Source organism: Canis lupus, chromosome 9, assembly GCF_048164855.1.
Source record: "Canis lupus baileyi chromosome 9, mCanLup2.hap1, whole genome shotgun sequence".
NCBI classification, from domain to species: Eukaryota; Metazoa; Chordata; class Mammalia; order Carnivora; family Canidae; genus Canis; species Canis lupus.
This window is the reverse complement of record NC_132846.1, coordinates 45,477,386-45,504,000: the sequence shown is the minus strand read 5'-3', so window position 1 is coordinate 45,504,000 and position 26,615 is coordinate 45,477,386. Positions and strand designations below refer to the sequence as shown.

Below are 26,615 nucleotides of genomic sequence, written 5' to 3'. Positions count from 1 at the left end.
GGCTGGCGGGTTGCAGAATGAGTGGAAAATAGACATTCGTAAATAGACTGAAGATTACAAGCTATGTATTAAAGTTGTTCAGCGATATCAAGGCACTACACTGCCACACAACCTACCATTTTGTGGTGATGTATTTATTCCTAAAAATCTTTACTAACTCGGTAAACTCCCCACCCCACAAAGAGGCAGAGAACCAGAAGCTGCATTCCCACCTCCACAGTTAACCTTTTTTTTCTTTTCTTTTTTTTCTCCTTCGCTTATTTTATAGAGCGGCTATATGCTAAGGAACGTCAGAAGACGCTGGTCCAGACCCACAACGTGGGAGGTACCGGTTTCCACATCACTTGATGATGATTACAAACACGGCTTGGGTCCCTAAGTCCCCTCTGCCAACCAGAGCTCCGGAACCAAATCACGAACCCCCGGAATTTCCGCCCGGACGCGCGAGCGTGTGACGACGCATCGATTGCTTTGGCCTGGCGGAGGCCTAACGGGGGAGGACGGAGCGCCGGGAGGCCAGGGCAAGGAGACGAAGTCAAGGTCTCCCTCCTGGGGAGGGAGCTTGGATTCGGGAGGCCGCGCTGGGCCCGTTGAACTAGGCGTCCGCGTGCGCGGAAAAGCTGACATGTCTGTACACGCGCTGCTGCGCGCCCTGCGCAAGAACAAGACCCTGCGCTACGGGGTCCCCATGCTGGTGAGCGCCGGGAGGAGAACGTGCGGGGCGGGATTCCGGAAGGGGTGGGGCGTGGGGGGGGCTGGGTTCCGGCGGCGGGGAGCCCGGATGCGGAAGGCGGGGCCGGCCGCGCCGGGGCGAGGAAGGGGCTGGCGGCGGCGGCGTGAGTCTTCCCGGTTCCGTGGCCCTAGGATCTTGAGGGCCCTTTGCCCCCCTCCCCTCGCAGTTAGCAGGGAGCGAGCGCGCCGGATTTCACTCCAGCCCCCTGCTCCACCTGGACGGTGCTGCGGGTCGTGGAAACTGGCTGCCTTCCCTTAATTCGGGCATCTCCACCTTTCTTCGGCTTCCTGGTTTGGGAACCGGTGTCGTTCTTCCCGGGTGGTTGTTATGAGCGAAAATACAACCTTGTGGAGATGGGAGTGTTTAGGACCGTTGCCGGGACGCATCGTAACAGCCTTGCAAAGGCCGCTGACTTGCGGTTGATCGTTTCGAGCGTACTTTTGGCGTCAGCCCTACCCTGCGTTCCCCGAGGACTTCGTCCTGAAGATACAGGTTGAGGTTGACGAAGCACGAGCCGGACTTGGAACCCAGCCAGACAGCTCCCCTCCCTGTGGCCCCGCCTTTTCTAAAAAAAAAAAAAAAAAAAATCACTATTTTATTTTATTATTATTATTATTTTTTGCTATTGCACCTTGGCAAGTTATTTTGCTTCGGCAAGCCTGGATGGCCTAGTAAACGAAACCATTTCAATAAAGCGTGTGGACCAAAGCCACTTTCTTTTAATAACATAACGATCTGTCACTTTGATACGGATATTGGTATAGGTGCAGGTACCGCTTTTTGCATCTAAGCAGAAGTAAAGAAGAAAAGTGACCTTAAAAAAAAAAAAAAAAAAAAAAACCGTCTTGGAGCAGCTGGGTGGCCCAGTGGCTGAGCATCTGCCTTCGACTCAGGTCATGATCCTGGGGTCCTGGGCTCCCTGCGTGGAGCTTGCTTCCCCCTCTGTGTCTCTCCCTCCCTCTCTCTCTCTCTCTCTCTCTCTGTGTCTCTCATGAATAAATAAATACAATCTTAAAGAAAAAGAAAAGAAAACGGTCTTAAAAGAAAATGTAGTAATTATATTTGTGTAGATAACAGGGCATGTGTGAAAACTGTCCTTTCTGTAGACTCCTCTTCCCCCTAAATGGAGATCCATTCAGAAGTGTGGTTGTGGTCACTAACTTGAGGTCACCTGCATGTCCCAGTGAAACCCCATTTGATTTTGTTTCTCATTTTTCAAAAATCAGCAGAGCTGGGATATTAAAACCACTAGTGGGGAAGTACCTTCTGGGTACTTAGGGGTTTCCTCTTTTGTTTTATTTCAGGGAATAGAAAGTGCCACAGTAGCCTTTTCCCCAAATGTGTTACTCTGTCCTTGTCTCTACCTCCTACTGGACCTAGAGGATCATGTTTCAAAATATGAGCCCTAAATATACAAATATATCGGGAGAGGAAAATGGAGTTCAGTACTCTGAAACCAAGCACTGCTAGAAAGAACCCAAAAGATACCTCCTCTTCATCATGTATCAGTTGCACACGCCATAATGACTATACTACATTTATCTTAGAGCTGAAATTATTTCCTCTCTTGGATAAATACTAATGCTTCATAGGACATACAGAAGAGGACTTGGAATACCAGGTATACACTAATACTATTCTCCTTCCCTTCTTGTCCAAACTACTTGAAAAGGAGGATATATTTGTTTCAGCTTCCACATTGCCCATTTAGTCTTCAGAATTTACCTTTCTGATCTGACCAGTGATGTACTGGTTCCAGCACACCAAAAAATTAGCCCATTTTGATGTGTTCAATTCAGCGTCTTTAGGATATTCGTGGTTATGCACTTGTCACCACTGTCTTATTTTATTTTATTTTTCTTTTAAAGATTTTATTTATTCATGAGAGAGAGAGAGGCAGAGATGCAGGCAGAGGGAGAAGCAGGCTCCATGTAGGGAGCCCAACATGGGACTCAATCCCAGGTCTCCAGGGTCACGACCTGGGCCAAAGGCAGGCGTCAAACCACGGAGCCACCCAAGGACCCCCACCACTGTCTAATTTTAGAATAATTTTATCACCCCAGAAGACATACCATACTCACTAGCAGTCATTTCCTGTCTATATATTTAATAACACAATACAACATGTGGCATTTTGTAACCGACTTCTTTCACTTAGCATAGTGTTCAAGATTCATTCATGTTCTAACACGCTTCAAAACTTCATTCCTTTTAATGGTTAAATAATATTCCATCATTTGGTTAGACAATTTTATTTATCCTAATCCTATCCTATTTATCATTTTATTTATCCATGGATGAGATTTGGACTGTTAAAAAAAAAAGAAATTAGGATTGTTTCCATTTTTGACCATAATGAATGTGGCTATGAGCATTCATGTACAAATTTTTGTATGGATGTATGATTTCATTTCTCTTAGGTAATATACCGAGTGGTAGAATTGCTGGGTCATCTGGTAACTCCATGGTTAACATTTTGAGGAACTGTGAAGCTGTTTCCCAAAGTGGCTACATCATTTTACATTCCCACCAGCAGTGAATCCTCCACGTCCTTGCCAACACTTGTTATTGTCCATCTTTTTAAAATTATATCCTCAGTGGATGTGAAGGCATTTCATTGTGGTTTTGATTTGCATTTCTCTTATGACATGATATGGAACATCCTTTCATACATGGTTATTGGTCATTTGTATTTCTTTTTTAGAGAAATTTTTATTCAGATCTTTTGCTCATTTAAAAATTTTTTTTTCTTTTATTCATGAGAGACACAGAGAGAGAGAGAGGCAGAGACACAGGCAGAGGGAGAAGCAGGCTCCATGCAGGGAGCCTGATGTGGGACTTGATCCCGGGTTTCCAGGATCACGCCCTAGGCCGAAAGCAGGCACTAAACCACTGAGCCACCCAGGCACTCCCAAGGGCTATTTTTCTTTTTTTAATTGAATGGAGGTTTCCTTAACACCTGGGACTAGTAAATCTTTGTCAAGGGCCTTGTTTTGGTGTGTCTTCAACACTCAGCCAGGCAGGATGCAACTCTGCCTCGAGCTTTTACTTCTTGCTTGCTCAGAGCCTCAAGGTTAGCCATATATAAGTGTTTAGGACTTTCTCATTATCTTTCCTGAGCTTATATACACCACTCGACATGGGCACAGTTCTATTTATGAGTATTTCTTTATAGATTCTCAGGAATATGTGTGAACTTTGCAGAGTCCTCTGTGGACACCTTATCTCTCCTATTTTCCTTTTAAGCTTTTTTTGGTTAGACTGTTATTTGCTCTGTTGCCTACCACTGCAGTCAGTCCTGATGTTAAACAATTGCCTCTGAATTTTTTCAACATTCTTCCTGGGAGTGTTGTGCTAGTTGAGCTCTAAGTCAGGAAAACTGAAGACAGCCTTGTGACTAAGGTTTCTGTTGAACCACCAGATTGGTCAAGCAGTGACAGTTCTCAGAGAATAAAATTTTAAAGAGCCCCCAACCCCATTTGGCCCCTCCAGAGGTTACTGCTTTGTACCACTATTGCATGCTGTTTCTTTTCATGGTTACCATGGAGCTGGGGTGAACAGGTAGGAATAAAAATGCCACCAAACTTTCTGTTCTTACTGAGATTCAGTCTTCTTTAGGAAATGTTCAAAACATTACTATAAGCCTTTGCTTAATTTTCAGATTTTTGAAGAAGTTGATTTGAGAACTTTTGCCAATCTTTTCATTGCTTTGATGGAGAAGATTTTTGGAGATTCTTACTCTGCCATTTCACTGATGTCACCTTTTGTTTCTTTTTTCTATGTCTTTGGTGAGATTTTCTAATTTTTCATTTGTTTTAAGAACATCTGTTACTGCTTTCTGAAACATTTTTATAATGATTGCATTATTAAAAATTTTTTTAAAGATTTTATTTATTTATTCGTGAGAGACAGAGAGTGAGGCAGAGACATAGAGGGAGAAGCAGGCTCCCCACGGGGAGCCCGATGCAGGACTTGATCTCAGGACACTGGGATCGTGACCTGAGCTGAAGGCAGACACTCAACCACTGAGCCACCCAGGTGCCTCTAATGATTACTTTATAATCTTTGTCAGATCATGTGGTGCTTGGGTGGCTCAGTTGGTTAAGTGTACAACTCTTGGTTTCACCTCAAGTCATGATCTCAGTGTCCTGAGATCAAGCCTGAATGGGGCTCTCTGCCAAGCAGGGAGTCTATTTATTTGAGAGAGAGAACACAAGCAGGGGGAGAGGGTGAGGGAGAGGAAGAAGCAGGCTCCCTGCTGAGCAGGGAGTCCAATACAGGCTCCATCCCAGGACTCCAGGACCATGACCTAAGCTGAAGGCAGATGCTTAACCAACTGAGCCACCCAGGTTCCCCTTCTTGATTCCTTCTAAAGGTGGAATGTTAATGATCAACATGTGAATATTTTTAAAGTTCTAAGATTGATTGAGATCACAAAAGAAATTAATGTAGATAGAGAAGACTAACCATTGTGCCCTGGGGTACTCTAACATTAGAGGATTAGGTATACAGGAAAAACCAATAAAGGACACTAAGAAGTATTCTCAGGTAAAAGAAAAACCAGGTTTAAGAGAAAAGGGGGAAAATGATCAACTGTGAACTTTTACTCATGAAATAAGATGAGAACAGAGAGTCAACCATTGATTTGGTAACCTGGATGTCATTGGTGGTTGGAATGGGTCTAAGAGAGAGTGGAAGGGACAGTGAGCATCAACAACTTTGAGAAATTTTACAGCAGATAGGAACAAGGAAAGAAGATAGTAATATGAGAAAGTGAGGTCTAGAGAAGTTTGTTAATAAGTGGAGAAATAATAACATTTTTATGGTGAATCATATAATAAGCAAGATTTTCATGATCTAGAAAATGGAAAATTGATGAATCAGGGTCTTTCAGTACATAAGACGACATGGGACGTATTGCACAAATGAAGATATTTAGTTAGGAGTGTAGATACTGTAGTAATGAGTGGTAGGTGATGCAATACAATTCTGACACCAATCAGAATTAGCACAGACTTCACAGATTAAGGGAATAATCCTTCATGAAACTCCCCTTATTTCAGACACTAGCTGAAAGCTCTGGGATTCTTAGACCACCTATACTTCTGATCAACTGGTTACGAATTCTTGGGTTCCTATTAACTCCCTCAAGTTCAATAATTCACTAGAATGGCTCACAGAACTCAGGAAAGCACTATACTTCAATTATAATTTTTATTATAAAGGCTACAAATTAGGAACAGCCAAAAGAAGAGACCCAAAAGGTCTGGGAGGGTCCCAAATGCAGAGTTTCCATGTTTTCTTCCTGTGAAATCAGGGCCTGCCACCCTCCCTGCACATTGATGTGTTCAACCAGGAAGCTCAACCAAGCTTCAGTGTCCAGGAGTTTTTTTAATCGGGGTTTAATCACCCAGGTATGGTTAATTAAATCATTAGCTATATGAAGGAACTCGGTGTCTAGCCCCTTTTCCTTGGAGGTGGGGAGGTCAAGTTAATATCATATGACTTAAAGCCCCACCCTTCTAGTCATATGGTTGGTCATTCCAGCATGGCCCACCTGTATCCTGCAACTGTCGAGGGGCCTACTATGAGTCACCTCATTAGGGTAAACTCAGGCATGGTCCTTGGGACTCACCATCAATGACAAAGATATTCCTGTCACTCAAGAAATTCCAAGTTAGTACTTTCCTCCCAGGAACCCAAGACAAAGATCAGACAACTTCTTCATTATGTACCATGTGGGTACTGTGATTGTAGTAGTTCCAGAAAGAGTTCCAGAAAGAGGTAGCCTGGACTAGAATATTAGAAGAAGGTATAGTCAGAAATTGTCAAATTCAAGAATTATTTTGAAAGTGGAGGTGAGAGAACTCAGGGATGGTTTAGACATGAGATACGAAGGAGAGGAGCTTTTGAAGATCACAAAGAAGTTGGCTTGAGTTACTGGATGAGAGCAGTTGACATTTACTGGGATGTGAAAGATTGAGGCAGAAAGTTTTGGGGTAAAAGTCAAGAGGGTTTTATTATTATTATTTTTTAAGATTGTATGTATTTATTCATGAGACACACAGAGAGAGAAGCAGAGACACAGGCAGAGGGAGAAGCAGGCTCTATGCAGGGAGCTTGACACGGGACTTGATCCCAGGACTCGGGGATCATGCCCTGGGCTGAAGGCAGACGCTTAACCGCTTAGCCACCCAGGCGTCCCTATTTCATTTATTTGTCAGGATAGACATTTAGAATTTTTATGTGGTCTGACTTGCTGGGTTTTAAAATTTATATCCTCAAGGTTTTGTTAGTACTTCAACTTCAAAATTGTGACATTTTATATTTTACAATGTTTTATATCTTCATATTTCTTTAATTGGTAATATTAGTATATTTTTATAAAAAGGAAGGTAGAGATCAAACTATTTTTATCCAAATTCCTAGACTTTTGCAGCTTTAAGTTTATGGGTGAAAGCCCTTTAGGTTATTGGAGGAGATGATAAAGCAGCATTGGCAGTTGGAGGGATCTTTTGAGGTTTGCCACATATTGAGAAGTGTGGTGTATTTTATTAGATCCTTTTATTAGTTGGTAAGAAAATGGAGAAGCCAACTACTGTGTAGTTGGCTGATTTTGCAAAATCATGAAATTGGAAGAATTCTAGTCTTTTTTTTGTTTTGTTTTAAATTCATAAGAGTCACAGAGAGGCAGAGACATAGGCAGAGGCAGAAGCAGGCTCCCTGCTCAGAGCCTGATGTGGACTCAATTCCAGGACCCCAGGATCATGCCCTGAGCCGAAGGCAGACACGCAACCACTGAGCCACCCAGGCGCCCCAAAAGAATTCTGGTCTTGAAGAAATGAGGCTAAAAGGGAATTTCTAGCTTTACCAAGTGTAATTATAGGCAAGTCTTTTAGTTGGCTATGCTTTTATTTCCTCATCTGTTAAATGGATTTTTTTCTTAGCTTAATGCTTGTGATGATGTTATTTAAACCATAAAGTGGAATATAAGTATGGGGTACTGGGGACACCTGGGTAGCTCAGTTGGTTAAACATGCAACTTTTGGTTTTGGCTCAGGTCATGATCTCCGGGTACTTGGATCAAGCCCTGTGTCAGGCTCTGCGCTCAGTGCAGAGACTGCATGTCTCTCTCCCTCTCCTTCTGCTCCTTCCCCACTCTCTCTCTCTCTCTCTCTCAAATAAATGAAATCTTTAAAAACAAACAAACAAGGCTAGGGTACTGACTTTGATATTTGGTAATAGGATAAAATGTTTCCTAGTGACAGTGTATATATACTGCATCTACTCTGAGCAGATGAATGCTAACTCACCAGGAAAGTAACCTGTTGGATTTCGTGTGAGCTGCCATTGTTGGCATTTAGATAAGTAATCTGTAGATAGACTGAATTCTGACCTTCTATTTTGTTTGATTGTTTCCTTTCTTTCAGTTGCTGATTGTTGGAGGTTCTTTTGGTCTTCGCGAGTTTTCACAAATCCGCTATGATGCTGTGAAAATTAAAGTAAGGACTGTAATTGGAGTTTGATACGTGTCTGTCTATACATATGTTCTGGCTTAGATGTGTATACTCAGTGTACTAAGCTGTCTGAGTTCTGTCTAATTTTTCAAGGTGGACATATGATCTTTGGGCTCTTATTCTTTAAGACAACATTAATCATCATATGGAAATGAATCATGAAATGCAAAGAATTCAGTAATCTTATTCATTAGAAAATTTGCAATACTGCATTCTCCAATAAAATATATTCACTCCCATTTTATTACTCCAATTATAAATTAGCTATTTCATATTAATACCAGTAATTTTATAAATTATGTTGATATATAAAGTATAATGACATACTAATACTGAAGGAAAGGAAAATTATTTCTCATTATAAATAATGGTAGTAAAATAAATAAATAAATAAATAAATAAATAAATAAATAAAGAAATAATGGTAGTTACCTTTTATATATATAGGTATATAACATATTTATATATTATATGTAAAATTATATATACATATATATGTGTGTGTATGTGAAATTTATTTTACTCGTGAAATTTATTTTACTGAGGCTCAGAGAGCTTAAGTAATTTACCTATGGTTATATGGCTATTTAGAGGTAGTGCAAAAAAAAAAAAAAAAAATAGAAGTAGTGCTAGGATTTTCACCCTCTATGATTATGTAGTTACTAACAAATTTAGGCCAAGTGTTACATAAGAACTCTGGTTAATTAACTCTGGTGAATTCATTCAGAAATATGTAGTTTTGGGGGTACCTGGGGGCTCAGATGGTTAAATGTCTGTCTTTGGCTCAGGTCATGATCTTAGGTTCCTGGGATGAGCCCTGCATCTCAGGACTCCTTGCTGAGCAGGGAATCTGCTTCTCCCTCTCCCTGTGGTCCTCCCTCTTGTCCTCTCCCTGCTTATATTCTCTCTCTCTCAAATAAATAAAATCTTTAAAAAAAAAGAAGTATATCATTTTTGTTTGTGACTACATCTGATATTTGAGTTATTTCTCATGTTATAAATATATATATATAAAATAGTAAATAAATAAATATATAATATATAAAGTATATATTATATATAAATATATTTAAATAAATATAAATAAACATATAAACAAATAACTTAATATATTAATATAAATTATATATTTAAAATTATATATTAATTAATTATATATTATATTAATATAAATAAATTAAATAAACATATAAATATATAAATATATAAATATATACGTATTTATGTGGGGTGCCTTGGATGGCTCAGTTGCTTAAGTGTCTGCCTTCAGCTCAGATCATGATCCTAGGGTCCTGGGATTGAGCCCTGCAGTCGCAGGGACTGCTTCTGACCCTCCCATTGCTCGTGCTTTCTCTCAAGAAAATAAAATCTTAAAAACATATATATAATTTCCTATATGCATATACATATATATAATATTTACATATAAGTAAAATTTTCTACCAGTATTACTGAAGTCTGCTAATGAAATATGTTATATAATGTATATTAATTCTATTAATTAATTATTATTGGTAGGAAAGTAAAGAGTATTAAAGACTTCTTCAGTTTTCTCAGTTAATTCATGGTTTAAGAGAAACATCAATTGAACACCAATAAAAAATAAATTTATATAAAAAAAGAACAGAAAAAAAAATAAGAGAAACATCAGCTCCAACTAGTTTTAAAGACCATAAGTATTAGAGTAAATATTAAATTTAAAAAGAATATACAATTTCTCTGCAAGAATAGAGCAATTATCAATTGTATTAGAAAGTTTGTTAGCATTCCACCTATTTTATTAAGAAATTATTTCTGAGGCACCTTGGTGGCTCAGGTGGTTGAGCACCTATCTTTGGCTCAGGTTGTAATCCCAGGGTCCTAGAATTAAGTCCTTCAGCACCCTCTCTGTGGGGAGCCTGCTTCTCCCTCTGCCTGTGTCTCTGCCTCTCTCTCTGTGTCTCTCATGAATAAGTAAAGACAAACTTAAAAAAAAAAGAAAAAAATTTCCCTTTCCCTTTAAGATGAAAGTTATAATAATCTGACTTTTGGAAATGGGATAACATGTATATATTTGAAAAACAATTGCAGGGGCACTTGGGTGGCTCAGTTGGTTAGGTGTTCATCTTCAGCTCAGGTCATGATCCCAGAGTCCTGGGATTGAGCCCCATGATGGGCTCCCTGCTTAGCAGGGAGTCTGCTTCTCACTCTGCCTCTGCCTCTCCTCCTGCTCATGTTCTCTGTCTCTCTTTCACTCTCTCTCAAATAAATAAAATTAAAAAAAAAAAGAAAAACAATTTCATATTTGTCATGTGCTTATCATGTGTCAGATCTTACAGATAAAGATTCATTTGTAAGAAATTAGTTCTTACAAAGCTTATGGCATAATTGAGGCTGGAAGACATCCAGTATAAAAATGTACTCAAACAAGTTATATAATTGCCTAGTAAAATGCTGTATTAGAATTTTGCATAAAACATTACTAGAACTTCAAAAAGAGGAATATAGTTTAGACCTAGACAAAGAAGGTTTGCTAGAAGCATCAGCCTTTGAATTATGACCTTAAGAATGAGTGCTAGTGGGACGCCTGGGTGGCTCAGCGGTTGAGTATCTGCCTTTGGCTTGGGACATGATCCTGGAGTCCCAGGATCAAGTCCTGCATCGTCCTCCCTGCATGGGGCCTGCTTCTTTCTCCCTCTGCCTATGTCTCTGCCTCCCTCTCTCTCTCTCTCTCTCTCTGTGTCTCTCATGAATAAATAAATAAAATCTTTAAAAAAAGAAAAAAGAATGAGTGCTAGCTAAATGGTGGAAATGATTAATATTCTGTAACACAAGCAAAGTATTGGGCATATGGTCAGAGGTTCATTTTAAAAATCCCTCTCTGGCCATGGAGGACAAGATGGATGGGGATTGAACAAAGTGGGAAGGGAGACATGAGATCTGTTAGGGCACTTCAGCAGTAGTATACATGGGCAGTAATGAAACTTGAAATGAAACATTTGTAATGAAGATTGAAACAAATGAGTTCCAGAGCAATTTTCAGCAGCTAATTGATAGTATCTGATGACTAATATGATACATATAAAACTATGAATAGATCTTGCATGGCTTGAGGTTTTGGTTTTGAGGACTACATAAATGGCAGTGTCAATCACTAGGTTAAGGAGAGAATGAATGAGATTGGGTTAAGAGGAGAGGTCTAGAAGATGAGGTTACACTAAAGAGAAGAATAAAGTTGAAAGATAAAGTTAAAAGAATGAGGTTCATTGCAATTGAGAGGACAAGGTTGGTTGAAGAGAACAAGGTTGAGAGGATGCGGTTGGTCAAGGTCTACAGAAGGAGGCTGAGTGGACAGAGTTCAGGTGAGAAGGATCAGACACAAGACCTGTGGAGATTGAGAGGTCCAAGTTGGTTGATGTTCAGAAGTCAGACTCAGGTGAAGTCAAGAGTCAGTGGGTGAGATTGAGTTCAAACAAGGTAGAGAGGATGAGGTGGACTAAATATGAGAGGGACTGACAGGATAAGATTAATTGAAGTTGGTAGGGGTTATAAGGGTTGAGAGGTTGAGAGCAAGCAGGAGTCAAGAGGGCAAGATTGTGGAGATCAAGGTGGGGCCAAGTCTGAGGTTGAGAGTACAAATACAGATGAGGAAGATTAAGGGAGGGTAAATTCAATTGAGATGTTTTGAGGAGGGGGGAAAAGATATTGATTCAGACTGACTGACCTGAATTTGCTTGTAACTGTTCCTGATTTTAGGACTGAAAGTCTGGCATTTCAGAAAGCAGAAATTCCTGCTTCTCAGTCATGGGTTAGGAAAGTGGAAAGGCAAGTACAGAACCCAAGAGGTAGGCTAAAAAATAAGTGTGAAATAGATGTGGCATAGTTTATCCATCATCCTTAGTGGTGATAGTTCTTTTTCCTCTTGACTTCTAATGCAAACAACCACAGACCCACGATAGTAGATCATCATGTTACATCATTCCAAGTAGTATGACCTTAGTGTACATTTAAGTACATTATAATCCTTAGCATGAACAGTCTTTTTTTTTTTTACTTTAAAAGAGTACTAGTTTAAGATTGTAAATGTGTGACCATGTTTTCTAAGATTTAGATCATGAGAACAATTATAATACCAATGCCAGCATGATCCAAACATCACTAAAAGAGAAAGCTAAATGATTGTGTTATTTTATTGTTTTCTTTGAAGAATTTAATGAAACCACAGAAAACATAAAAAATTGTTGATATTTTGTCAGATGTTGCTTTTGCCCAGTTTTTTCTCTACTTCCTTTATGAGACTCTAATCCAGATGTATCCAACATTTTTAATAGCTTTTTTTATGTTTTGTTTTTCCCCATTCTTTTTTTACTTTTAATTTTTATATTCTCTGTTCTATCTTCCAGTCACTAACCCTGTCTTTTGCTGTGTCCAATCTCTTATTAAAGTCATTCGTTGATTTAGTGATTTTAGTTATAGTATTTTTTTTGTTTTGAAAATCACATTTAGCTCTTTTTTAAAATTGATTTTATTTATTTAAGAGAGAGAGAACATGAGCAGGAGCAGGATGGTGGGGGAGAGGCAGAGGGAGAGACAGAAGCAGACTCCCAGCTGAGCAGGGAGCCTCCTGCAGGGTTCCATCCCAGGACCCTGGGATCATGACCTGAGCTAAAGGCAGACACTCAACCAACTGAGCCATGCAGATGCCCCAAAGTACATTTAATTCTTCACTATATATTCTAATACTCTGGAGAAATCTTCAATGAAGTCATGTTTTTACTTTTTCCTTTAGTATCTTGAATATATATGAGTTACTTTAAAATCCTATCCCCAAGATACATTAACTATAGATCTGCTTTTATTGTCTAATTTTTTTCTCTTGTTGGTTTTGTGAGTATATGTTCTGTCTTTGAACATACCTTATAATTTTTAAATTAAATATTAGGTATTGTTTGTAAACAGTTGTAGAGATTCCAGGTGATATTGTTTTCCTCCTGAAAGGGTTTATCCTTTTTTCTGGTAGGCAGATAGACTGGGGGCTAATCCCCTTACTACTCTCCAGGAGTGAGTTGTTTTTTTGATTTTGTTTTTTTTTTTTTTAGGCTATATTTATTCATGAGAGACACAGAGAGGCAGAGAGACAAAGGCAGAGGGAGAAGCAGGCTCCCTATGGGGAGCCTGATGTGGAACTCATCCCAGGACCCCGATAGCACTCTGAGGCAAAGGCTCAACTGCTAAGCCACCCAGGAGTCTCTTTTTTTCTTTTTTCTTTTTTGTTTTCTTTTTCTTTTTCTTTTTTTTCCAGGAGTCAATATTAAGGTTGATCACTTCTATTTCTATTGGCCACTTAGGCTTCCTTTTTTGTTTATCCTCTATTGTGATATTTCAGCTCTTAGTTGCTCATTTTTCCTGTGGCTTGTTGGCCTTTTTCATTTTGTTTTGTAAGATTTCTTTATATATGCCAGATTATAAAATTTTTAGTCATCTTTTTTTTTTTTTTTTTTTAATTTTTAGTCATCTGAATGGTATCTTTTGATGAACAAATTTTAGTGTAATCTATTTTATTCCTTTTGTACTTTATACTTTTTTTGTCCTTTTAAGAAGTTTCTTAACTCCAAGTATATTTTTCCAAATATAATCTTCAAATATAATTTTTTACTCTAGAATATAAATATTTTTGTATGAATGCTAAAATTTTTATTTTGCCTTTTGTACTCAGATCTGCAGATATGGAACCCAAATGGGATTGATTTTTTTTTTCTTTTTTTGTATACGGTTTGAGGAATTGTGATGTTCTGATTTATAAAGAAATATGTAATTAGTCTTTGCCCTAGTTTCTGGCACTGAGCTAAAATCCCTGGAATTTCCCAAGTGCTGAGAGCAATCAAGGTGTCTCCTGTTCTCTTAGTAAACTTATGAAATGCCCCTGGGTAACTTGCTAGGAGAGCCAGCCTTGTGAGACAGGATTGAGTTTTCAGTCCCACCCCTTGACTTCCATAGAGGGGAGTAAGGCTAGAGGTTGAATCAGTTGCCAATGGCAAGGACTCAGTCAATTATCCCTGTGTAATGATGCCTGCATAAAAACCCAAAAAGGTAGTGTTTGGACAGATTTCTAACTGGGGAACTGGTAGAGGTGCTGGGAGAGTGGCTGTCCTAGAGAATACCTCTTCCATCTGGCATTTTATACATAAAATGTTTCAATTTTGTGAGCTGCTCTAGCAAATGGATCAAACTCTGGGAGGGGTTGTTGGAACCTCCAGTCTATAGCCAGTCAGAAGTATAGGTGACATCCTGGATTTGCAATTTGTGTGTGAAGTGGAGTGGAGGGCTGTCTTGGATGACTGAGCCATTAACCTATGGGATCTGACTCTATCTTCAGGTAGGCGGTGTCAGAATTGAGTTAATTGCTCGGTGGTTTGGAAAAAACCCACATGCATTGGAGGAACTATAACCGAGCTGATTGTAACTACACTAATGTGAGTCCATTTGCTCCTGGTGAGTGACAGAGATTACAGTAGGTGATCTACAGGTAATTATAGCAGGTGGAGTTGTCATACACAGGAAACTTTATTTGCAGCAGATAAGGAGATCACAGGAATAACTTCCAAATCGGTGACTACCCAAACATGGGTGAGAGAGTTCTTTTTATTTAAGATTAGGATGAATATTCAGAAAGAGGAGCTTTGTCATCACACATAAAGGCAGGAATAAGGTTGTGTAGATATACTTAGAAAACATGCCTATACCTTCATCCTATATTATGAAGCCTTTGCTCCTCCTGGGGCAGAGACTTTAACATTATGATGAAGCAGAGTAACTGTTGGACAAGGGGAAGGAGCTATGGACATGATCTGTGAGCCAGTATGAACTGGATGGGATCTTGGACTGGTTATCTCATGTAAGGTATGCAGGGCCTTGCTTGTTCCTGGGCTGGAACTGATGAGGAAACAGAAGGCTAGCTGAGGACAATGCAGAAGCTGACACTCTGTAACCCCCTCCCTTCTCCCCAGGTGGGATATGTGTGACATTCCTCAGGCACTCCTGGCTGCCCTAAAGTTAAGGAAAGGAAAAACAGTTAATTTACAGAGATCATAATCCTGCAAGACATGAGTCCCCCTCAGGTTACAGATATCTTAGTAATTTAAAAGAACAAAGCATTTTTTAAAATCAATAACCTAGCTTCCAGAAGGAAATGTAGATACCATTAAATGTCCTTATAACCTGCAGCCCACTGACAGATACTTGAAGTGGGCAGAGTGTAATGTTCCTTCAGGAAGCTCCCAACTATCTTAATTTTAATGCCCTGCTAGAAGGAAAAGAAACCTTAACTTGACAATGGCAAGGCCACCAGTATCCTGTGAGTCTTCTTTAACATATGAAAATCCTTTTGAAACCTCCCTTTTCCTTACCTCCCCCAATTCCCAAGTATGTAATCAACCACCCCTCACAACCTCCAGGGCAGTAGCTCTTCCAGCCCATGGGTCCTGTCCCCATGCTTTAATAAAACTACCATTTTGCACCAAAGACAGCTCAAGAATTCTTTCTTGGTGGTCGGCTCCGGACCTCACCCCAGCAAACCTCACCTATGTTCCGAAGCTACATCAGACCATATCACCTGACCCAGAGTCCAAGCTTCTGAAGGGACAGCCAGTGTATTTGTTAGTGGGGTCTGAAAAGAAACAGTAGCTGATGACAGAGAGTTCTTTGAAAAACAAGCTTTAGGGACTCCTGGGTGGCTCAGTGGTTGGGCTTCTGCCTTTGACCCTGGGTATGATCCCGGGAGGCTGGATGAGTCCCACATCGGGCTCCCCGCAGCGATCATGCTTCTTCCTCTGCCTATGTCTCTGCCTCTCTCTCTGTGACTCTCATGAATAAATAAATAAAATCGTAAAAAAAAAAAAAAAAAAGAAAAGAAAAACAAGCTTTAAATTTTCTGCTAGTTTCAATCCTGCAAAGACAACTCAAGAATATGCTAGGTCAATCTTTACTTTTGAAACAGCACTGGAAGTTTTTACCATTGATTTTTTTTGTGTGTGTGTGTCTCTGATATGTTAGACTATCTACTAGCCTATTAGAGACAGTTGTTGCATTCCCTTTGTTCTCTTAAAATTCTTAACTACCGTGGGTTTTTTTGTTTTTTGTTTTTTGTTTTGTTTTGTTTTTTCATTTCTTTGTAATTCTCACATCCCCCTAGATAGTTCTGCAAGAAGTATGCTTGGGCAAGTAGAGTTGGTAAGGCACAGTTTGGGGTGGGGGTGTGTGGGGAGAATGGTGGGAGGGGATAGCTGGGGACCTAAAATGACTTCTTTTGTATCAAAAAAGCTATGTCTGGGTCTTTCTTTTTCTGGGGACGCCTAACTCTGCTTATAGGATTTCTTCCCTAATATGGACAACAAGTTGTCCGAGTACCATTTAGAGACAACATTTTTTCCTTCCTGCTCTTCTGTGCCTATTTTGTTGTCTGTTCTGTTGTATTAGTTTATTTACAAATTCCATTGTGATTTTCAAATTAACTGTGCCTTCTTGGGCAATGAGCTCACCTTGATCATGGTATACTGTCTTTTGGTATGTTGTTGAATTCTTTTTGTAGTGTGTTCTTCAGGAATTCTGCATTAGTGAAGTTGGCCTGTCCTCTTACTGTCTTTTTCAAGTTTTGACTTCAAGCTTATGCTCACCACATAACTAGAAGTTTTTTTGTACACTGGCATTATTTCTTTAGTAGAATCCATTGGTAAAGCCATCTGAACCTGGGTTTTTCTTTATGTGAGATTTTATTTTATTTTAATTTTTTATGTGAGATTTTAAAGTACAGATTCAGCTCTTTATATATTATAATACTGTTTATTTTTTAATTTTTATTTATTTATTTTTTAAAAGATCCTATTTATTTATTCATGAGACACAGGAGAGAGAGAGAGAGAGAGGCAGAGACATAGGCAGAGGGAGAAGCAGGCTCCATGCAAAGAGCCCGATGTGGGACAAGATCCCGGGACTCCAGGATCACGCCCTGAGCCAAAGGCAGATGCTTAACTTCTGAGCCACCCAGGTGTCCCTATTTTAATTTTTTTTAATAATACTGTTTAAATAGTTTATTTTTTCTCTGTTACATGTTAGAAAGTTGTATTTTTCTATGCATTTGTCCATTTTGTCTAAATTTGCAGGTTTATTGGCCTAAAAGTATTCATATTATCCCAGTATCTATTACCCATAAAATTTATGTTGTTGATCTTTTCATTCTAACTCTTACTTCTCTTCTAAGTCAATTTTACTTGAGATTTATCAACAGCTTTTGGTTTAGCTGGTTCTTTTGTCATGCATTTGTTTGACCTTTAATTAGTTCTGTTCTTAATTTACTTTTTCCTTTGAGTTTTTTTTCTTTTTTCTGACTTTATGAGGTAGTTCTCAGCTCATTACCTTTCCATCTTTTTTTGTAATATATGCTTGTAAGCTGATTAATTTCCTTTTAAATATGGGCTTAGCTATGCCATGCAAGTTTAATATGTAATATGTTCACAATCATTTTTTTTTCAATTGTCCATAAGCTATTTAGAAGTGTTTTTCCTTAGTTTATATGTATAGGGGATTTTCTAGTTAAATTACTTTTTTATTGATTTCTAACTTCAATGCATTGTAATCAAAGAATATTTTCAATGAGTTCATTCTTTGAGATTTGTTGAGACTTGCTTTGTGACCCAGCATATGATCAGTTTATATATAAACAATGTGTGCTTGATAAGAATGTATATCTGGCATTGTTGGGTATATTTTAAAAATTAATAAATACATCCATTTGGTCAGGAAATTAATAAATACATCCATTTGGTCAGGTTTGTAGTGTTTTCTCAAATTTTCAGTAGTGTTGACTTTTAAAATCTTTTTTTCTATCTGCTACTGAGAAAATTGTGCTAACATCTCACTATTACTCCATTTCATGATATTAGGCACATTTAATTTCAGAGTTACTACATCTTGATGAGGATTTGAGTTTTTATTGTGAGGAAACTAATGTTAAAAAACAAAATTCAAATAAATTTAAAGATCAAATTGCTTTTATTCAGTGATTCATGAATCAGGCAAATGGAAAGGAGATCTGAAGAGCTGTATAAAATAGACTGTAGGATGAATAGAGCAGAGACAAAGAAAGAGTACATTATTTCATCTTTCTTTGGGGGACAGGAGGGACAATCACGTAGTTTATTTACCTTACTACTGCTGACCAGGAAATTCCAGACTGACTGGTTAAGATTACATTCCTGAGGGAGGACAGAACTTATATTAGATATTAAGTTTCAGTTTGGTGACATGAGCTTAGCATAACTGACTCTGTTTGGGCCTCTTTTTCTTTTTCTTTTCTTTTCTTTAGTTTTTTTTTAAAGATTTCATTTATTTATTCATGAGAGACACATAGAGAGAGGCAGAGACAGAGGCAGAGGGAGAAGCATGCTCCATGCAGGGAGCCTGACATGGGACTCGATCCCAGAACTCCAGGATCATGCCCTGAGCTGAAGGCAGATGCTCAACTGCTGAGCCACCCAGACGTCCCTCTCTTGTCTTTTTCTTAATACTTGGCTTGCTAATAATGCTTTTTTTTCCCTTAAAGCCTGACTTCATTAGCTTTCTATTTAATCTTAACCGTTCTATAAACTTAAGTTTTAAGTAGATCTTTTATAAACAGAATATATGTTTTTAATAGTCTTATTTTTAATGGATCATTAAATCCATTTACATTAAATGTAATTTTTTATATATTTGGGTTTAAATATGCTTTCTTTTGGTGTGCTATTTGTTACAATTATTTCTTTTTGCCGTTTTTTAGTTCTCTTTTAGATTAATAATATTTTATTAATTTACTGTTCTGTTAGTTTGAAAGCTATTTTTACTCTTCCACTAGAGATTCCTCCAGAGATTTTTGTGGGTTTTAGTTTTTGCTTTTTCCTCCTACTATGTGGTCTTGAGGGGAGGAAGGATATGCTGTCCCAAAATGAGCCATTTGGGCATGTGAATTGTTTTCAGCTGAAGTTAAAACCCAGGAGACTGTGGGAAAGCTTTTTATCTCTCCTTTAACTGCCTAAAGCAACTTAGATGGAGGGCCTATACTAGGAAGAGACCTATTACCAGATGTAACTTTTTATATCAGAAAGACCTACCTGTGTGGCATGGTAGACATTTGTTTACCAAACATATGCTCTTTTCATCTTCCTGTGAATTGGCTTCTTACCCTTTTATTTTTATTTATTTATGATAGTCACAGAGAGAGAGAGAGAGAGAGAGAGACAGGCAGAGGGAGAAGCAGGCTCCATGCACCGGGAGCCCGACGTGGGACTCGATCCCGGGTCTCCAGGATCACGCCTGAGCCAAAGGCAGGCGCCAAACCGCTGCGCCACCCAGGGATCCCGTCTTCTTACCTTTTTAAGTCCCAGTTCCGTATCTCATTTTCCTTAGCTCAGAATGATATGTAATTGCCTGACTCAATTGCCTGGCTACCTGTGAGTGTCATGTCTTTGTGGGCCTCCATACATACATAATTAAATTAGTTTTTCTCCTATTCCTCTATTTTATGTCAGTTAATTATTAGGCCAGCCAATGAACCTAGAAGGGAAGAAGGAAAAATTCCTCCCCAACAGTCAGGTTTTGGTGTCAGGGTAACAAAGCTGGCTTCATAACACGAGTTGGGTTGCCTCCTTTTTTATTTTCTGGAACAGATTGTGTAAAATTGGTGTTACTTCCTTAAATATTTTATAGAATTTACCAGTGACACCTCCTGTGCTTCAGTCTTTCTTTTTAAAAATGCATTTAGCTATGGATTTAATTTTTTTAAATAGATAAGACTATTCTGGTTATGGATTCTTTTTTCTGACATTTCCTAATTGGTTTTCACTTGAGTAAAGAAACCCTATTGATTTTGTAAGTAGATCCATGCACGTTGATTGATTTTTGTGTGTCAATCTAGCCACTTTGTTGAATTCTATTAACTGTAATCATCGTAAATATTCTTAATAAAGAAACATTAGAAGTATTCTCATTTAAATTTAATTAAAATTAAAATTAAAGCTAAGAATAAGAAAAGAATATCCATAATTATAGCTACTTTTTTAGTACTATTTTAGAGGTATAGCCTCATAGCATGGATAGTCAAACAGCAAAAAGAAATAAGTGGTATGAAGTTTAGAAAGAATTGAAAATGTGATTATGTGCAGATGAAATGTTGCCTGCCAAGAAATTTGTCCGCCCAAGAAGATTAAGACTATTAGAATGAAAAAGATGGTTCAACAAGGTGACTCTTCACTTTTTTTTAAATTAATTAATTTATTTATTCATGAGAGACATTGAGAGAGAGGCACAGACATAGGCAGTTAGAGAAACAGGCTCCCCACAGGGAGCCCAATGTGAGACTCCATCCTGGATCCTGAGATCAGGCCCTGAGCCAAAGGCAGATGCTCAACCACTGAGCCGCCCAGGCATCCCCCTAGAACAAGTTCTATTCTTATAAATATCTTGTGTGTATTTGAGGGGAAATGGCAATCTAAATTTTCTGGGCTCAAAATTCTTTATATGCCTATTAGAAAAATCCTATTATTTTATTCATATCTTCAATAATCACATTATAATCTGCTTGATCTATTAGATTCTGCAAAAGTTATGTTAAACTCTTCTAGAATGTTTGTGTTTATTTCTTACATTTTTATCCATTTCACTGCGTATATTTTAAAGTAGTGTAGTCACATATCTTATAATTCTTTCTTTTTAAAGGTTTTATTTATATATTTGAGAGAGCAAGAGAGAGTGAGAGATAGCACAGGGTGAGGGAGAGCAGAGGGAGAGAGAGAATTATAAAATATGCGTAGGGTGCCTGATGTAGGACTCAATCCCAGGACCCTGGAATCATGACCTGAGCCAAAGGCAGATGCTTAACCAACTGAGCCACCTAGGCACCCCTATATTTTATAATTCTTTTTTAAAATGTATTTTATAATTCTTAGATATTTTTGAAAAGTTCCATTTATCAATGTAAAATGTTCCTTTTTGATACTGTTTGCCTTGAACTCTGTTTTGTTCATTGTAAATACTGCTATTTATTGATCACTGTCCCCACAGTTTTGTTTTGTTTTGTTTTTTGCTATAATTTTTATAACCCTCTACTGTCAGCCTGTGCTTTCATTCTTTTCTACGTGCATTTCTTATAAGTAGTGTATAGCTGGATTATTTTTCAGAGTTCAGAAAATCTCTCGTAGTTAATAGATGAGTTCAATATTTACTATAATTATTGATGTTTGTATATATTTCTACCACTCAAAACTGAGTGAGAAAAAAATCAAACAGAAGTCAAGAAAAAAGAAAAAAGATAAAATAGTAAAAATAAAACTGAGTTTGAAAGTAATCCTCCCTCAATAGCAATACTGGAAGATATAATTCTATCATCTTTTAGTGTACAAAGTTGCTAATGAGCAGTCTTTTTTCTAATCCATGCTCCTTTGTAAGTATACAGTCTTTACACTCTTTTTTGATTTTGAGATTTTCTTTTTTTATCCTTAGTATTCTAAAGTTTTACTGTTACTTAAGAATGGGTTGTTTTTATTTTGTTGCAGTTATTTTTTATTGTGTTGTTTCAATCTGGGGACTCATGTTTTTCTAAATGTTAATTAATCACTGGTCAATTATTTAATTATATCCCTTCTTCCATTCTTTTTGTTATCTAATTCTGAAACCCCTCATAGATGTGTGTTGGAATTTTTGAGTCTAGCTTTCATAATATACTTTTTCTTTCATTCATCTCAACTCTTGTGCATCATTCTAATGGAATCCTCAGGTTGTATTTGTAGTGTATTAATTTGGTCTTAAGCTGTGTTCAGTCACGATTCTGCTATTGCATTTATTTTAATTTGGGTTTTGTTGTTTATGGATTTTAGCAATCACATTCTTCTTTCCCAAACACTTTGCCACATACAGGTAACATGGCATCAGCTCCTATTTACCACAATGGAATCCTGTCCAATTTTTTCTTAGATACTTCTTTATTTCAGGTGTATTGAAGGTATCCTTTTTTGTTTTCAAGAGCAGCGTTATATTTTTTGCACTTTTTATATTACTTATATGTAATAACATCATTTAGGGGATGGTTAACAGCATGGACTGTGGGGGCACAAGGCCAAGGCTCAAAGCCAATTTCTTCCTCTTCAACAAGTAATTAAAACTCTATGTCCCATTATCTTTACTTGTGATCATTATCATAATAATTATCTTGTATATTTTTGTGAGTACTAAAAGATAATATATGTCAAAATGCCTGGCATGTAAAAAGTGCTCAGTAAAAATTAGCTGCTGATAGCTGTAGTAGTAGTGGTAGCAGTATGCTAGTTATCACTATATGATTCATCTGATGGTAGAGATTTTATCATATGTTTGTGATCTGCCATACAATCCCAACCATCCCTTATATGACTTTTTAAATTCAAAATTGGATCTAACAGACTTAAACAACTTATGGCTCTTCTTTCTTTTCTACAGATTGATCCAGAATTAGAAAAAAAACTGAAAATGAATAAAGTGTCACTGGAATCAGAGTATGAGGTACATATGTTAACATGTTATATGTTAATGTAATCTCTCTTTTGTAACAGTTTTCCAAGTCAGTGACTAATTCTGTCTTAAGGTGAACTTAAATTATTACTAGTGCAGAAAAAATTATTTACCTTAAACAATATAGTATTGGGACAACTGTGTGGTCATTTGAAAACAAAATAAAGATGGATCTGTATTTCATATATCAGAATGAATAAATTCTAGGTGGAACAAGAATTTAAAAGTACAAAAAGGCTAAAAATACTAGGAGAAAAAATAGAGATTCTTTTTGGTGGTCTTGAGTCAGAAAAGCTGATTTAAATGTGATACAAAATTCAAAAGCTTTTAAAAGTAAAGATTGAGGAATGTATATATAAAAACTCAAAAGTTTAACCTAAAAAAATAATATATATAAAGTCACTAGTTAGATGGGGAGTCCTAAAAATATTGTATATTTTATCATGATGAATTAACTTATTTAAATATGAAAAGCATCTACAGATCAATATGGAAAAGTTTAATATTTTAGTTGGTCAGTGGAACATGGGCAAAGAATGTAAAGCTTCAGAGAAAAGGAAAAAATACCATTCTTAAACATATGACAAGATACTAAACTTATAGGAAAGTTAGTTAAAATTATAATGGGGTGTTACTGTCCACCCATCTGATTAGCAAAAATGAAAGTGTTTAATAGCACATGGTATTACGCATGTGGTGAGGGAAGATGTTCTCCATTTCTTATAGTTTGTTGATTTTTTGGCTGTGGATCATATTTTCCTCTTTCTTTGTATGTTTTGGTATTTTTCCTTGAAAGGTGAACATTGTGAATAGTACATTGAAGAGACCTGTGAAGATTGTTGATTCTCATTTTAGCAGGCAGTTCCATTATTGGCTAATCATTTTGAGCTTGGCTTTATCTTTTTAAGGGAAGATCTGTGAAAGGCTTTGGTGTTTCCTAAAGTTCTGTAACTCTATGGGACTCATTCTCCAAATTGTCTCCCTAGAGGATCTTGTCAGAGGTTGGCTTTAAGCTCTGTTGGTGTGAGTCTAAAGTAGGTATTACTCTGGGCATAATCCTTATTCCTAAAGAGTAGCGTTTTTGGTGTCTCAGGTGTATGTTAAAGTAGCAGCTAGATACTATCTTTACCTGATAGTAAAGAGAGGTCTCCAGTGTAGCAGGGCTGAAAATCCAACAGTAACACTGCTTTTCATCAGCACTTCTTGATTCTGTATCATGCCCAATTCTGTAGCAGTTGGTTGCTAAGTGGTAAGCCTTAGATGGTCTTGCCCAACACACGTACGGGATAGTCTTCAATGACTACATGTTTTACAAAATTCCACAGAGACTCTTTCAATTACTAAAGATCTTTGAAGACTGAAACACTTTTATGTGAAGTTGTTCTGTCAGCCTTGCAGCCTTGCATCTTTGAAGACTGAAACACTTTTATGTGAAGTTGTTCTGTCAGCCTTGCATCCCGTCTAAGAATAATTCTTAAGTTCTCTTGAACATATATATCTTATGTTATCTGGGTAAAGGTCATTCTTTCTTTAAGCCTTTTAATAACTTTGGATAATTTCATAACTATACTTGAAAATAATTTACTCCCTTGCACATTAAATTCGTAGAACTTTGTTTATCCACATATATTTATTTTTTAAATCTTTTTTTTTTAATTTTTATTTATTTATGATAGTCACACACAGAGAGAGAGAGAGGCAGAGACATAGGCAGAGGGAAAAGCAGGCTCCATGCACCGGGAGCCCGACATGGGATTCGATCCCGGGTCTCCAGGATCGCGCCCTGGGCCAAAGGCAGGCGCTAAACCGCTGCGCCACCCAGGGATCCCCTATCCACATATATTTAATACAGACTCCTAGCAAAATTCTAAGTGACCTTTAGGGAATGGTTTCAGTTCCCTACTTCCCCATTATTTTGTCCAAACTTGTAACTTATTACTTCTCAATCTGTAAGCACTTTGTGATGTAGTGATGCTAAGGAAGGTTTGGGAGTAAATTTTACTTTAGTTATTTTGAAAACCATAGAATTTAAGAATTGAAGACACCATGTAGACCATTTGGTTGAGCCATTTTATTATTACTTATGAGGGAATTAATGCCCAGATGACTTAAATCACTTGCCCAAGGTTATATAGCTTGTTAGTAAAAGAGAAATGCTTATTATCCAAGTGTCAATGTAAATTTGTATCATTTTCCCTATATCTGGATATAAGCTATTCTGTGTTATCTGAGCTTCTTTTTCCATTTTATTTACTCAATAAGTTCAGAATAATCAAAGCAGATACAGGAAATTTAGTGTCAGAGTGGTGTCGAAGGATGAAGAAACATTTATATTCTATCCTTTATCTTACCTTCATTTCTGTGCTGAGAGGCATTTCACACTAACTGTGAAGGTACAATGATCCAAACTGTAGTTGAAGCTAGGTTTTATTGACAGAAAGGGATTTACTCCCGGCATCTGTGGGGAATGTCCTTTCATTTGCAGGCTCAGGCTTATTTCTCAGGTGCAGGATAAATCATCATTTCTTTGTTTTAGCAGATTGTAGGGTCTCCACCTTTGTTCTTTTCCTCTCTTTTACTACTCTCACCGATGCTAACCCATGCTAGTCATTATTATGGAGAAACAGCCTTTAAAGTTGGACTCTTGTTTTCCCGGCTTCTTGCCTTTCTTTGTGCTCTCAAAAATAAAGTATGTAGACTCTTTCTCTAATTTGGTAATTTTATTCTGATGGGGAAGGGGAAAGTATGAAAGATAGTCTAGTTAATATCAATAGCAAACAAGAGAAATTCTAAATCCTAAGAGATATGCCATTACTTCAGTTATTATGTATGATATGCAGTTGACTTGTTAAAATTACAATTGAGGGCCTATTGGATTTTTTCCACTCACTTATTTATTCATTCATTCAGTAATGTCCTAATAAAAGTCACAGGGATTTTACCCTAATATATATACTTTAATTTTTGTGACCCTACAGAAAATGAAGGACTCCACTTTTGATGACTGGAAGAATATTCGAGGACCCAGGCCTTGGGAAGATCCTGACTTCCTCCAAGGACGAGATCCAGAAATCCTTAAGACTAAGACAACTTGACTAAATTGATTCTTTTTTTTTTTTTTTTTAAACAAAAATGTTACCTATCAATCGGAATACCCACTACATATTCAATGGGAAGAAAATTTCAGAACTGCAGAAGCCCGGTTATGAGTAATGTGATGACAGATAATCTTGATAAAAAGTCGCAGTAACCTCAGGCAGTGATTTTATGTCAAACCTATGTGGGAAAATAATATCGATCACAGGCTGATGAGAGTTTTGGTTTTACTTATAGTCCCTCACATGGTATAAAATCAGTCTCCAAAGTATCACCTGATGATTGTATTGATACTATTAAAACATGTTAAGAAAATTATATTGCTCCTGATTAAGGCAAAAATTATGATGTAGTACATATTATATATAGATATGGAACATTTATTCAAGTATTCCATAAATGACTACAGTTTGGAAATACTGATTTAAGGTATGCTTTATGCCTCAGCATAATTTACAGTTAACTGTAGTTTTGTTCTTATTTTCTTAACTTAAGGTTTGCTGTGATCTAAATGCTAGGCAAAAGGATAGAATTGAGAGAAGTTGGGTTTTTTTAACTTATTTTCTTCTTTTTACCCCTATCTTAGCCAGCCTTGTTGCCCCACCCTCTGATATTTTTACATTAATTTCCAGATGCCTAAAGTCTCAACTGAAATACTCCCCTTTATGTTGCCAAAAAAATTATAAATCGACCTACCTCTTGTCCAATCAAGAACA

General features: G+C 37.4%; 1 protein-coding gene across 1 annotated transcript; it reads left to right on the top strand.

Annotated features, from left to right (window-relative positions):
* Nucleotides 1–447: 447 nt before the first annotated feature.
* COX16 (cytochrome c oxidase assembly factor COX16) lies at nt 448–26,217 on the top strand. Its single transcript, XM_072839115.1, has 4 exons — nt 448–694; nt 8,164–8,235; nt 22,732–22,794; nt 25,782–26,217. The coding sequence occupies exons 1-4, from the start codon at nt 626–628 to the stop codon at nt 25,896–25,898; spliced, it is 321 nt and encodes a 106-aa protein (XP_072695216.1). The 5' UTR covers nt 448–625; the 3' UTR covers nt 25,899–26,217.
* Nucleotides 26,218–26,615: the final 398 nt, after the last annotated feature.

What these genes read in the sequence shown, in the direction of transcription:
- COX16 (XM_072839115.1), top strand. Translation starts at nt 626, where the DNA reads ATGTCTGTACACGCGCTGCTGCGCGCCCTGCGCAAGAACAAGACCCTG. An exon ending in GCTACGGGGTCCCCATGCTG is followed by an intron (nt 695 to 8,163) that starts GTGAGCGCCGGG and finishes CCTTTCTTTCAG; the next exon opens with TTGCTGATTGTTGGAGGTTC. An exon ending in ATGATGCTGTGAAAATTAAA is followed by an intron (nt 8,236 to 22,731) that starts GTAAGGACTGTA and finishes TCTTTTCTACAG; the next exon opens with ATTGATCCAGAATTAGAAAA.